Here is a 15,070-nt window from a genome sequence, read left to right as displayed (position 1 = left end):
TTAATTCTCCACGTTGACCAAAAAATGGGGAATCCACCCAAGTCTTTACTGATCTTTCATACAGAAAATATAATCCCACATGATAAACACAAAGAGGCACAGTGAAGCTGTTCATTAACTAACGTGCTGTTACAAAGCTGAGGAGCTCCTTTGAGATCAGACAGCAGGAAGTCTGGTCCACCACTGACCACAGCCATCACTCAGGAGACAAGCAGGAAGGAAATTACTTCCTGACTTATACCAGCCCTGGTGTGGCTAACTTGGGTCTCGGAGGAAGGTTGGTTCAGTGCCTTTCCTGGGCATATGACAACAACAAGCTGCAAACCATCTGGAAAAGAGAGTCTTGAGCAGCCGAAGTGTCCCCAGCACTCATGTGGTGTCTCTAACTCCATCCTTCCCTTTGTGTAAGAAGAATTGGGATTCTCACATAATAGACAGGACTCCTGTATCTAGCGCATTTGTTCTTTCCTCCTCTCATGCACCCATCAGCTGCTGAGCCCTGTCATTAACCAGGCACTGTTATACACTGGGGATATGAAAGCAAATTAAGTCATAATCTTTGCTCTAAGGTGCTTACAGTTTCTGGAACCCACATGGTATGATGGGCATCAGGGCAGGGAGCTGTGGGAACATATAAGAGGGACCCCTGACCACCACTGCATGTTTCAGGAAAGGAGAAACAGCAGGAAAGGAACAAAGGATGAAAGGACGCTGTACATGGCCGAGCAGGGCTCATTGAGATGAAGCTCAAGAGCTTTTCCAAGTCCTTAGGAACCAACTTGCTAAGGAATTTGGACTCACTTGAGTTTCTTTTTCTTAAAATCAGGATACCAGCAGCTCTCCTGATTACCTTAGGAAGTTTGCGGTACAGGCCAAATCCACCGATAGGGGTGAAACATTTTTAAAAAGTATACAGTGTATCTTACTAGTATAAGGCATTATTACCTCGGAAATATTTAGCATTTAATATTAAGTTTCTCTGCAGCTTCTCTGCAGCACTTGATGGAATCGGGGGTCTCAGATCTGAACCCAAGAGGACAAGATCTGGATGTGTCTGAAGAAAAGGCACAGGCTTACAGAGAAGCATTTTCTCCTCCTGTAAGCCGCAATACATGGAAGTGAGGTGAATGCGTGAGTGTGTGTGTGTATTTCCTTCCTCCATGCCAGGGACCCAGGCTCAGAACATGGCTTAGCTTCACGGTTTGGAAGTGAATTGAAAAGCCAGGATGGTGAATAAAACCATGTGGAAACATTTTCATTACTCAAGATAAATGTTGAAAAATCTGCTCCAGTGACCATTCTAATTTCCCTTTTCCACCATGTACCTTGAGAAGTCTACAATTCTGTACCCCATGGCCCCTCACCCGTTCACACCAACTGGTTCACAGGCTTCTGCTTCTGTTTCCTCCCATTCCTCTGAAACCCGTATCATCACGGCACAGTGACCTGCTGAGGGCCAATTTCAGAGGACAGTGTTTTGTCTCCATTGTACGTGACACTTCCATGGCACCTGGCGGGATTCCTTCCTTCAAACCCTCCCGACCCTCTGGGCGAGCACAGCCCGTATTATTGCTCAGCCCCTCCATATCTTACAGTGCTCCTAAGGGCCTGTCCATGCTCTTGACACACACTTCCCGGGAGCACCTATTATCAGTTACACTCAGACGACGCACAATCGGTCCTTTCAAACCTTGTGGGTCTCCTGGACTGTAGGCCTGCTCTCTGGCCACTGACTTGCCACTTCTACTTGGGTGTCTCACAGGCACCTCACACTCAACCCTTCCCATGGACCTCCATTTCCTGCCCCTACTTCTCCTATCTTTTCTGTCCCCAAATGCTGTGACACTCAAACCCAAGCCTCGTCACAATCACTGGACTCCCTCTAAATGATCTCTATCCTCCTCCTCCATCCTCACTGCCTCTATTTTGGCTCAAGGTCCCATCAAGACTTGCTATAGTTTCCTAATGAGTTTCCCAGCCAGCATCCTGCTCTTCTGAAGGCTTCCCACCTCATCACTGCACAGCGGTCTATTTCACCTCAGGAAGCTTCCCCACCTGCTATGGTGATGACGTCGATCAGACTGGGTTATGAGATAATATGGTGCCATATATAACTGTCCCAATGCACATCCCCAGCTTCCCATGGCAGGAGCCCTGTATGACTCACGGTTAACCTCCAGTGGATGGGGCAAATTGAGTCCCAGGCAGCTGCTTGATAAGGGTTCAGTAACTGAACAAAAGAGCTCTGCACACAGAGCTCAGACAGCCACCACTGATTATGAACTAACTATGGGCGGGGCCCCAGCTATCTCCTTAGAAATCTATGTGAGGTAAGAATATGGGAAGCAGGCAGGGGCAGATGACTCTTTTCCCAACAGCATCATCAGCCCAACGGTGTCTGGGAATGCCTGGGAAATGGCTGATTTGAGTCTGCCACTGGTGCCGTCAGTGGTAACAGGTTACAAACAACTCACTCCCTTGCAAAGTAGGAGTTAGGGGTTCCTGAGAAGAGAGGAGGGCCAGGGGATGAGTCCTCAGTGGATGCCTGAAAGAGATTCCCTCCCGCCCCAGCTCATCAGCTTAGGCAGGGACAACACACAGGATGTCCAAACATTCAGGTATTCTGACTCAAGCTCAACCCAGTCATCTGACACACATAAGCTCTCCTCTCTCAAAGAAGTCAGACTCGATAAACTCCATTTCTTTCCACTCGACCACTGGCTGCCATCACACTCGGCTCTGTAGGTGGCACCTTTTAACTTTCCCATTCCAGCGAACAGGGGAGTCACTATTATTCTAGGTGCAAAATCTGGGACACAGAAAACATCACTGACTTATCAAAGGCTAGATGGAAAGTCAATGGCATGTCGGGGTCACCCTTGCTACTGGGCTGCCAGAGTGTTCCCCGTGCTGACTTCTGCCAGGCTGCAGGGAATAACGCTAACAGGAATTTGTCTCCCAGGTGGGTGCGCTTCCTCAGTGATGGAGGATATGAATGAATCCTCAAGGCTGCTCCAGAAAGAAGGGAAAAAATCACTCTTTTACCATAACACTTAGCAATCAAATCCTTATGCAAAATGTTTTCTGCACTTTCTAACAAAGGAAGAGTAAATTGGCCTTTTGAATGTTCCCCCAAAGAGAATGGTTTCTCAATTTAAAAATGGCCATAGTCACTTAGACAAACTGCTTTCTAAAGTAGTATACAATTAAAAACAACAACAAATAAACCTCAGGTTCTACTGGATATCTCACTTGTAATCTGTAATTCACTTTAAGTAAGAAGAGGTCTTTAATCACGGATGTGCACGTGAGAAGCCTCTGTCTGTCTATCTGGCCAGAGGTTTAAAAAGAAACGTTCCTTACGAAGTTATATACGTATATTCTATATATATATATAACATATATGCATTGAATGTAACTTTATATAGTCTATATAAAATTATACACACACATCTTTGTGTATCCGCTGAAAAATTACCACTCCATTAAATGTTTATGTGCTCACAAAATTTGCTTTATCCCTACCTCCCTCAATACTCTGTCCCTTTCCAAAATCCAAAAGCTCCCTAGAATTACTAGAAGAGGTTACCTCTAAAGCTCTGCAGGCTACAAATAGCCACAGAACTTCCCACCCACCACTCCTGCCTCCCAGTACTCATGCATAAGAATGCCAGCCCTGAGGCAGAGGCAGTGCTGGTTCACTTGTGTGAGGCACGGGGCCTGCCCTCCTTGGGATCTTAGATGAAATCATGTCGTCATTAAGTCCTAAAAATGACCTTGTTACCAGGGCAGCATCCAGACACAAAGGTAAGAAGAGGACCTGTGTAGGCAGCAAACAAAATGGGACAGTAGGCAGCTGATCACTGCTTTTCACGTTGGAATAAACTTTTTTCAGCATTTAGCATTTTTGAGATGGTTCCTATCAGAGTCACAGGGACCAACTCTGTTGTTAAGTTAAAGCCTGAAATGATTCTCTTGAGAGCCAACTATGTCTGCCTGCCAAATGCTTCTGACCGCCTCTATCTGCAGCGTACCTGTTAGTATTCACCACGCCGGGGGCAGCTTTTCTCAAAACAGACTCTCCCCTGGGAGGACAGTGAGACCAAAGCACACTGCGCATGCCCTGCCCTGTTTTGCCAAGATTTCAGCCTCTGATTGTGAACTGGTCACCTCACTGATCTCTACAAATGTATACGAGGCAGACACACAAATGCATATAAAAAGGGTGCATTTGAAAGCACTTCATCAGGGCTCTAGATGGCTGCGCAAGGCAGCCCCGGCCCAGGGAATAAGCACACTGAGGCATCAGAGAAGCACGTGCAACCGAGAGGTTTCACTTCAAAATCATTCTGTTTTCTCTGACTTTGGGAAGGAAACCGCATGATATGCTCTAGCAGGTCTGTCGATGACACTTCCAATGGAGAATTTTCCTTAGTTCACTTTCCCATAACAAAAGTGGAAATGTTCCCTCATCCAATAACGTACCCTTTCCAAAGACTTCAGGAGATTTTGTCTTTCTTTGAGCTTCTGAATACTGATGACAATTTTGTGTCTTGCACCTTTGGTAACATTCTGTAATTAAACAACAAGTTACATTTAAATGTATATTTAAAAACATATTTTTAAGAATCAGCTTACAGGTTCTTGGAGGCTTTTACTGTCTTCTTTATTCCTCTATTTTCACGGGCTCATCAATATCCACTTACCTCTTGCATTAGTACCCATCGTCATAAACCTCTTCTTACTAAATATTATTATTATTTGTTGAGACAGAATCTCACTCTAGTTGCTCAGGCTAGAGTGCAGTGGCGCCATTTTAGCTCATCGCAACCTTCACCTCCTGGGCTCAGGTGATTCTCTAACCTCAGTCTCCCAAGTAGCTGGGACTACAGGCCGCCACACCTGGCTAATTTTTGTATTTTTAGTAGAGATGGGGTTTCGCCATGTTGCCCAGGCTGGTCTCAAACTCCTGGGCTCAAGCAATCTTCCCGCCTCAGCCCCCCAAAGTGCTAGAATTATAGGTGTGAGCCACTGTGCCTGGCCATCTTCTTAATTCTAAATCCATCTGGCTACACATTTGCCTGTGTCTTTTGACCATACTTTTTATCTGTATTTGTATCTTTCTGTATCTTAGAGAGAGATGCGGAACGGCCAATTATTCTACTCAGCATGAAATTTCTTCACAGTCTTAGAAGATAATTTTTAAGTCATGCACTCTTCCTTTTCTCCAGGCTTTATAATTTCAGTTCCCCTCAGTTTCCCTGAAGGTCCCAACCCCATACAGACATTCATGGCTTTCTCAAACCCTCCCTGTGTTTTTACCCATCTTGAAAAGATGAGCAGCCCAGTAGAGTCCACATGAAGTGTCATAAAACACGGGGAATTTCTGCTAGGTTGCAGCCTGTCTTTTGTTACTCTAAGGAAAACTAGAATAGAAAATTACTTAAATTCATAATTCAGTCATCTCTTCCGGTAAATGATTAGGATTCACAGTAAGAGTTGTGGATTTTATCTTCTTAACTGGGTAGCAGTGGTGAGCCTAAGGATTTAAACAGTTGTTGATAATAGATACTGCAAATTTCCTGATAGACAGCCCTTTCTCAAATAAGGTCTCTAACTCAAATGTCTAGCAACTATTCCATAGAATTCTTCTTAAAGAAGGAAAAGATAGGAATATCAACAACATCTTTACTAGAAAAATAAAGACTCAAATGACAAGTGAACTCAGTCTCTAAGATGAAACACTAGGGGTATATTTCTGTTTACCCTTAACTTTGGGTTCTAGTGAATTAAATTACTCTGAAAAGTTTGTGCTGGCCTCTGGCTTTGCCCTCAATTATTTCTTGTTTTTTTCCTCAAGTTGAACAACTGATGACTTAGATTTTTTTCAACTCTGACCCAAACACAAAAATGCTCTTAGAAACAGTTCTCATCAATCCCTGGGATTTCAAGGAGCAATCAAGATTCAAAAAGAGGTGGGAGAAATGTTAGGAAGTTGAAATGAGTGCCTTTCATTCTCTGAGAATGTGCAGTGACTTTGGGCTTTGTGTTGTGTCTCCATACTGGGAGTCCGCCAGGCCTGCAGGGTTAAATGAGGGTACCGAATAAGCACTGGGGAGCCGGTGATCTGCGGGGAGGTGTGCATCCAGACCAGCCATGCCCAAATGGTACAATCTCCTCTTCCTGCAAAGGAAATATTTTTAGCCTATTCAGACCATCGATTCTTTTAAATCATTGCTGAAAGGAAACTGAGGCCAATGTGAAACATGCAAATAGCATTTTAAACAAGGGAAACAAAGACATTGGTCAGATCCATTCACCCGAGCACAGCGTAGCAAGAAACATGCTTAGTTTCAGGGGTTCTGTTGACTGGCCTGTGGCATCCACACTGGGGAAAGATGCCTTAGGGGAAATGAAATCTGAGACCTATGGAAATCTCATTCTTAATGATTGTCTCAGGTTAGAAGAAAAAAAGTTTGCATAATTTTCTCCAATCTCAACAAAGACTGGCATGGACATGGCTTTTTTTTTTTTTTTTTTTTTTTTTTTTTGAGACAGAGTCTTGCTCTGTCGCCCAGGCTGGAGTGCAGTGGCCGGATCTCAGCTCACTGCAAGCTCCGCCTCCTGGGTTTACGCCATTCTCCTGCCTCAGCCTCCCGAGTAGCTGGGACTACAGGCGCCCGCCACCTCACCTGGCTAGTTCTTTGTATTTTTTAGTAGAGATGGGGTTTCACCATGTTAGCCAGGATGGTTTTGATCTCCTGACCTCATGATCCACCCGTCTCGGCCTCCCAAAGTGCTGGGATTACAGGCTTGAGCCACCGCGCCCGGCCTGGACATGGCTTTTTTAAAATGTTGGGGTGGGTCTGAGGCATGACCTGGTGCTTCTACTCAGCAGTCCAGTTAGAAGCTGGCTGATTTGTAACTGGACTAGACAACAGACAATGGATCTGTCACTTCCCAAACGAGCCAAGCCCTGCTCGGGTGGAGGGAGGGAGAGAGTGAGAAAAGCAAAGGCAGGGATGTAGATTCTTTGTGGCATGGTCAAATGTTACTTCTCCTAGGAAATTCCACCGATTCCTCCCTAGCACCTGGAACTTTCGAGTGTGCCGAGATTATGCCTTTTCACACCACTTGATCTCACCCTCACGACCCTGGGGTTATCTGCTTGTCTTCCATCTCCTATTGGACTCTGAAGGCAAGAATCCACTCAGTTTTGCTCACCATGGAATCCTGGCCAGCACCCCACAGTTCCCATGACAGGGCAGGTTACTGTGTGGGCATAGGTATGGGTCCAGACAAGGTTGTCCAGGCCTTGAACTTCAGGTCCCGCCTGGGGCACCCTCTCAGGGAACGGTCACCTCAAGCACATACCTGCGCCTCCAGCTGGCACTCGGTGAGGGCCATCATCTCCTCATAGGTCATCTGGGAGAAAAGCGCAGCATATTTGTGCAGGCGGAGGCTTTTTAGCCAGGCTGGAACATCTGTGGTGCAAGATGTGCAAGAGATGGGGAGAGAAATGAGAGGGAATGAGAAGAGATGACAAGAGATGTAGGAACAGAGAAAGGAAAAGAGGGTGATGGTCAGAGGAAAAAAAGGGAAAAAAAATCTTTATGTTACTACGTATTTAATTTTAGCTAAGATGCAGAAGTCTCAGGCCAGCCCTGACATTCCTACTGGTGGGCTCCTTTACTCTACTTAGACCAGGAGAACTAACTTGGGGTCCATGAGCTTCAGGGCATTCACAAATCCCCTACAATTATATCCCAATTTGTGAGTAGTGGGGAAGTTTTCTGGGCAGAGGGCCATCCATAGCTTCTATAAGATTCCCAAAGGGGTTCATGAGCAAAAAGATGGCAGGGAACAACTGCATTAGCTGGACCGCTTCATCATTGAGTTGGAAAGAGCTGGCTTCGAATGTTAGAGCTACATGAGCAGACTACAACCTCAAGATAATTTTTGTACATTCAATGTAGATTTTCACACACTGTTTCAGCCACTCCCACAGTGATAGAAAAATGGTGGAGTCACCCATTCCTAGCCTGATCTTTCCCCACGAAAAATGCCTCCCTATATATACCTGAATGGGAAAAGGGGCATCCTGATTCCCAAAACTGTTTCTGTTGTGGGGGTGTGTCCACTGACCATTTCTCCAAGCCATGAAATGTATCCAGATGTATCTTTGACTTTTTACTTGATTGTCAACCAAAAATATATCAGGACTTGAAAGGCCCAAAGATTGGCTAGGCCATAGGATAATGGAAGTTCTAAAGTGCATCTGAAATAACCCCCAAGTCTGAGATTCCAAAGTTAAGAAAAGTAAATGGTAACTGTATTGAAAATCCACAGGAGAACTATTACCTTGTTAAATAAAACCAAAACAAAGTATTTGCCCATATTCTTTTAGTCAGAGTTTTTGAGCTGATAGGATCTTTGGAAAGTTTCCAGAATCATCTTCCCTCATCCCTGGATCATTCTAAAGATGGCGAAAAGAAGTCATGAATCCTAGATCAGAGAGCAAGTGTATGGTGAAATGGGAACCAGAACCCAGATCTCCTGATTCCTAGCTCTTTTCTACAATGTACCAATTCTTATAAAATAAGGACCAAACAGCCTATCAGTGGCTGAAAAACAGTGACAGTAAAGTACTCTGAAATGCTAAAGCATTGGGTAAATGTTATTCTTGTTTTTCATGAAGTATTATCCATCACCAACCATGTTGACTGCAGGATTCTATCAATTGCTAAATGCTTTATTCTGAGGCACTGACCACACATATTCCAAAACAAGTGAGAACCTTCCAATTTTTCAACGTTTAGAGTAGATAAATGTTGAGGTTGATGAAAGAGGCCTGGACTATTCTGAAATCAGGTCCTGCTTCCTGAGTGAAACACCTCTAGGTTTAGGGAATGCGGGTGTGGGATAATCTCCTGAACTTAAAAGACTTAGGTGGGGATGATGGGCCTGGTGAGATTACTTGTTGATTTGCAGTAAGGAAAAGGTCAATGAAGGGGAATTTCTGGAGAATTGAAATTGGACAGTCAATGGCATCTTAAGAACAGACTCAGTTATCTCAGGCTAGAAATCACTCCATTCTGTGCTTGAAAGCCCTTCACTCTACTATGACAATCAAGAGTCCCTCTGTTACCATTAATAACCACAAACAGACAAAGCTTCCCCAACACATCATACTAACCCCTTACACCATCCTCAACTCAAACTGCAGTTGGATCAAGAGTCTGGGACATGGGAGCTCAGGAGTCTGGAACCTTCCATCCTGCAACATCCTGGAGCTATTTTACCAGACTTCATTTTCCACCATGCTTTTATTTCTGCTGAAATAACGCTAACGCTTCTGCAGAGTGAGCGGCACTGATTTTAATTACGGCTTTGGCTTTCAGGCCAACGGCATGTTACCACTTTGTCACCAGGTTTCACGTTTGCTATTTACATCCTGAAAGTCCCAAGTCACTGCTCAGAAAACTCAATGATCATGATTCAGAGAAGCCTGGGTAACCCAGTGCTGCTCTTGGGCACAATTCATCACAAAAGAGAAGGCAGCAGTCTCTTGGAGCAAATTTTCACTGGGTGCCCTACAGCTGAACCGTGCAAAATCCACTGATGATGAACAGAATCCTGAGCTATTGAATCGTGTTGTAAACATGGTGCTTTATAAGCCAAGGTGATAATGTGGTGTTTTAAGAGTCAGAAATTGTGGGGTGGGGTGCAAATCCCAGCTCAATCAGTACTAGCTCCTTTTCTATAAAACTATTTTGACAACTTAGAATTGCCCTGGTTACAGGAGTGGAAAAGCCGGCCTCCCTCATTTAGTCAAAATGGGAGCCTACTCCATTGGGAGTAGGTTTCGTAAAAAAGGCTCCTATCCAACCTCAAAACATGATGAGTTAGGCCTTCCTGAAGAGTTACTTCTAGATGCATTCCTGGGCAATGTAAGCGCCTTTTGGCCCTGTGTTTCTTGAGGCAGGTACACATGGACACTGTTTTTAGAGCAAGCATTGTCCTGTCTCAGTGCCATGTGCTCAAAGAGCACTCCCTCCTGTAAGGAGAACAGATAAACAAAGAAGAGGAAATCCCAGTTCTTAAGAGCATAGCCTACTAACCTTTCACCCTCTGGATTGTGGTGAGGCACCTTTCCTTGCCAAGGATTAGAACAAAACTGTTAAAAGAGAAACAAACCAGAGAAGCAAGAGCCTTGACCATTTCATTCCCCTGAAGTCAGGAATTCTAATGACTTGGATGCTGGGTTCTGTAAGCTGTTGGCCAGGGATAGACTCAAACTAAAAGCTCACGTCCTTTCCCGTGGTCCAGATGCCACATTGTTGGATGCAATGCTAAGAACCACCTACTGTAACTTCCCATCTACCTTTTACATTCTGTGAAGCTGTGGGCTATGGCTATGGTTGGAAAATACAGACAAACAGGGAGAAGCAGAGCTGTGTCCTGCAGAAGCTGATATGTGATTGAAGGCATGCATGCCTCTGGCTGGCACACAGCTGTTTAGCTTCCTTGGATGCTCCTGATGGACATGCCACTGGGGGTCTCAAACTAGAAAGTCATTCTCTTATGCAGTGTGAGAAAGATAAAGATGCTTTTGCTATATGCTGGGCTGACTTCTTTGCCAAGTGTGGGAATCCTGATATTTGCTCATTCAACATTTATTGAATGCCTATTATTCAATATTGAATACTGAACAATATTCAATATTCAATATTCAACAATATTGAATGTTTGGGGTCCAAGCTCTGTGAAGACATGACCCTTCCATTAAGGAACTTCTAATCTAGAGAGAATGGCTGACTTACACAAAAATTATAATAGCAATAGGACAAGCGCTGAGTATACACAGTGTTCTAGGAGAGCACAGAACGATAAGCCTTTTGGTTTGCCATAGGGAGTGAGGGGCAGCTTCAAAGTAGAATAACTTGGAGTCTCCACTAGGATGGCCACAGTGAGGAAGCCATTTCAGGAAGCAGGAAGGAAACGCAGAGTCAAGAGGGCAGAGCAGGGTAGAGCAGACACATGGGTGGATGGGGGGAATGGCTAGAGACAAGGTGGGTCAAATAGGCAGGGGGTCAAATGGCTGAGATATGCAATACTGAACAAAGAGAGTAGACTTCATCTTGTGGGTGGCAAGAAACTGCTGAAACCTGAGTAGCAGAACACAATCAGATGAGTGTGCTAGAAAGGCAATGGCTGTCAACGTAAAGGCTGGCCTGGCGGATGGTGACGGTGGAGGCCAGGACATGAACTTAGGAAGATTCTGATGGTGGCTTGGGATGCATGACAGAGGAGAAAGAAAGAATGGAAATTGACAGTACTTGAAGCTCAGGGAAGAGCAGGGGGTGACAGAGACAAAGTAGCTGGAGATGACTCCTTTGATTCAGGTTTGGTGCGACACAGAAAACAGGGCAGCAGCAGGTTTGGGGTGAGAAGAGAGAGGGTAAACTCGATTTGAGATCAGCTGGCTGTCAATGCCTTTGGGTGATACAAGGGGAGAAGTCAACCAGTCAAGGTCTTGGAAGAAAGGTCTGAGCTGGAGAATAAGTTTCCTTGTCAGTAGCTCATGGTGGTTGTTTTAGCCACAGAAGTGGGTGAATCTCTCTGGCGAAGAGCATGGGGTGAGCGCCACAGTAGAGCTCTGGGAGTAGCAGACTTTCAGGGGGAAGTGCAAGGAGAGAATGCCAACAGGTAGGAGGTTTCTGGGACAAAGCACCACCATGTATGTGCACATCAGTGGGTCTCATCCCACAGTCTTCATCCTTCAGAAAGCTCCTTCTAGACCTTGCTGCAGTCCACACTGATTTATCTTCTCATGGTCATTCTTGATAATAGTGCTGCACCCATCTTGTATATGCTCTATATTTGCCTGCTGGTCTTTACCAGTGGGATCCAGTTTTAAATCATGCTGATTTCTATTTCCTTTTTAGAATTCAGATAAATCAGCCACAGGGAGGCTGTGTGGTGTGTACAACAGTTTACACAGAAGCGGGGCTCCAGTTAGAACTGGGACTGCTTGTCTCTAATGCATGCTGCAGAAATGGCTGCAAATTTGACTCAGATCAACAGACCATGCAGCACCTGACCCACAAACAGGGAAACCCCAGAAGAGAGAAAGATGGAATCAGTATTGCTGAAGAGCCCAATATCGAATGCAGCATGAAGGGCAGGGAGAAAGGCATCTCTGGCAGAGAGAAACATGAACAGCCTTGTTCCCACGCAAGGGCTCACATAGGGGCGGTCCTGCTAACTGCAGATGGAAGATCAACTCCCATTTGCCACAGCAAGCCAGGCTACTCTCAAAAGCTCTTTCCCTCCAAGATACGACTGCACCCTTGGTCTCTGAGGGGGAGAAGAGGAAAGCCAACTGAGGGGTAAGAAGGTACCCACTCTTCACGTTCCTTTAAAAAATGAAGAGAAGTTTAGCAGCACCATCAAGGTTACAGAAGCTTCTCTTTATTTCTGGCCAGAGCAGAACAAGCAGCTCAGCTCTGTTCCAGCCTCTGTGCAAAAGAGAGCAGGATTGGTCTCAGGCCTCGTTGGAGCTGGATCCTCCTCAGTGTGCTCCTTGATGCCGGGAAATGTCCATGGAGGCCTCCGGGGAGTCTCCAGGCTTGCGGGAAGCATATATGGGTCCTGGAAGGCGAGAGGTGGCCTATTTTGGAGTAAAATACCCACGTTGACATGTTAGATACAAAGAGGGCCTAATTTTCTCCCTGCAGTTTCCATTAGAGATGACAGGTGAAAGTGCTGTTTTAAAGCAGCCTGCTTTGTGTCATTAAACAGTGGCTGTGTCCATATCAAAGGCTGCCCTCCATGTGCCTGCACAGTCCTTAACACTTCAGAGGAAAATATATGCTTGGTAAGGAGTGAAGGTTAAAAGTCTCACGACTTTTCGAATTTGGGGGGATCCTGAGGATTTGCTTCTCAAAGACCTCAGGGCTGTCAGCCTATCTGAGAAGAGTTAGCACAATTCCTGGCCCAGGAGCACTCATGCCTGTGGGCCATGTCTTGGCATTTGGAAATTAAAAACAAAAATAAAGCACATTTATTCAATACTGGTCTTCCTTTAAGTGAATTCAAGCAGGCAGCTAGAAAGTCAACATCAAGAAAATAATGACCAGTTTCAATGGCAGCCATGCTGAAACAAACATGTCCCAGCCACTCATGGGGCTGTGCCACTCCCACTCCATCACTCAGACCTCTATGACCCTCGGAACTGCTGTATTTTCAACCCTTCTTACAAAGGTTTCTGACAGGTTCCTTTTTCTTAAAGAGGATCTCACCTCTCCATAACTTTTCCATTCTCATTCTGGAGAAGCAGAGGTTCAAAGGTCTGCATTTCAAAAACAACTGAAAACCCCAAACCGGCTATTTCAGAGTAGACAACATATTTCCTTTACTATGGAGAGAAGAAGTTTATCTAAGTTTCATCTAACAAAAGTCTCCTTAGAAAAGGCAAACAACATATTTTCACAGTCAATGGCCCCTTTACTCCTAATTGCTATATTTCCAGCAAGGTTCCTGGAGCCAGTTGTTTCTTATTCTAGTTTTATCATGTCTATATACAAATGATGCATCAGTTTCAATGACTTCTATATTCGTGTGCTAACGTAATGCCACACATCATAAGCATACCCGGTTGGTGTTGCTTCGTAACGGTGAGGCTGAAGCTCACAGCATGAGAAACAGAGTGCCAGTCTCTACCCCTCTTCACACAGGCAAGTACAGCAAGAAAGTCACAGAGCTCCTTGCTTCCTAGGAGCCCACATTTATGGTTTTTTCTACCCAGCTATCTGGAATGAAGTCCCTCAGATGAACTTGGTTTCAGGTAAGTGTAATATTATGCTGAAACTGCAGGTGAGGAGAGGAAGTCGGGGCTGTTAGCAAGGTTAAGCCAACCAAGAGCATGGTGCACTGTGGGGCCCATTAAGGGGGTTGCACACCTCCACTGGCATGTTCTACAGTTCCCACACTCACCAGGCCCCATGCTGCCCCCCCATCCCCCATTTCTGTTTCTCCTCCTCTATGCCCTTTGCCTCAGACAACACCGTGGCTTATCCAGATGTTCCAGGCAGACACCTGGGCATCATTCTAAATTTCTCCTGCTCCATGCCTGTCTATTCAATTGGTTACCAAGCCCTCCCAGCTCTATCTCATGAAGAACCCTGAATACTCCTTTGTCTCTATTCTCACTGCTGCTTGCCTTGGTCCCACTTCCTTTCCCCTCTCAATTACTGAAACGTCCTCCACCTCTCTGCTGGCCTTCAAATCTGGAAGCCCCTGTCCCTTCCACACTTTGATGTATATTCCACTCTGCTTTGAAGGTCATATTTCTAATATGTAGACCTAAGCAGGTCATTCTGCTACAGAAGTTCCTTCAATAGCTTTGGGATAAAAGAGAATGTCCTTTGCAAGGCCCAGGGTCTGGTTTTTCCCTCTCCAGACCCCTTTTTCCCATGTGCCCTTAACACTCAAGCCATGGGATCCACTTGGTCAAGTGCCCTTGTCACTGTGATTTCATGAATGCTGTTCCCTCTGCATAGAATGCCCTTCCTTCACTTACTATTTGGCTGACCTGTAGTCGTGCTCGGAGACTCAGCTCTAGGCCTCTCCTCCTCTAGCAACTTTCCTTGACTTACCTCCACTACTTTGAATGAGGGTAATTCATAGTGCCTGCCCTGACCCCCAGGGCAAGTCTTTAAGACAGCATGTTTTCACAGCAGGACACTTGCTTTTTTTTTTTTTCTTATCTGATAGTGATTCGCTTCAGGCAGGAACAGTATCTCTCACCCCTGTCTCCCCAGAAACTAGTTAGTACAAAGTTTCTCTCAGCAGGTGCTCAAAAAAGTCAATTGACTTGAATGAGGACAAAAGTAACCTGTGAATCAGTCATTTCCCCCTCTCTTTGCTCCCATATAATGCAGCCACATCATTCATCACAGCTGTGGCATTTTGTTAAGTCATAGGGTGTTGGGTTTATGCACCATCTTTGAGAACATGGTGCGCATGTGAGTCTTCTGCCAACTGACTTCTATACTTTCTCTCCAGG

The 15,070-nt window shown here is 45.2% G+C and overlaps 1 protein-coding gene across 4 annotated transcripts in view; it reads right to left on the bottom strand.

Annotated features, from left to right (window-relative positions):
* SAMD4A (sterile alpha motif domain containing 4A) overlaps nucleotides 1–15,070 on the bottom strand; it is a 227,596-nt gene that overhangs the window by 35,812 nt on the left and 176,714 nt on the right. For all 4 annotated transcript variants that reach the window (XM_007986735.3, XM_007986741.3, XM_037983999.2 and 1 more), the window contains 2 exons: nucleotides 7,375–7,484; nucleotides 4,486–4,572 (listed from right to left, as the gene is read on the bottom strand). In XM_007986735.3, coding sequence (XP_007984926.1) covers nucleotides 4,486–4,572; nucleotides 7,375–7,484 — 197 coding nt within the window. The remainder of the gene's footprint in view (nucleotides 1–4,485; nucleotides 4,573–7,374; nucleotides 7,485–15,070) is intronic.

The sequence above is a fragment of the Chlorocebus sabaeus genome, chromosome 24, assembly GCF_047675955.1.
Source record: "Chlorocebus sabaeus isolate Y175 chromosome 24, mChlSab1.0.hap1, whole genome shotgun sequence".
NCBI lineage: Eukaryota > Metazoa > Chordata > Mammalia > Primates > Cercopithecidae > Chlorocebus > Chlorocebus sabaeus.
The sequence above is the reverse complement of the archived record's forward strand: the minus strand, read 5'-3'. Positions and strand labels throughout refer to the sequence as shown.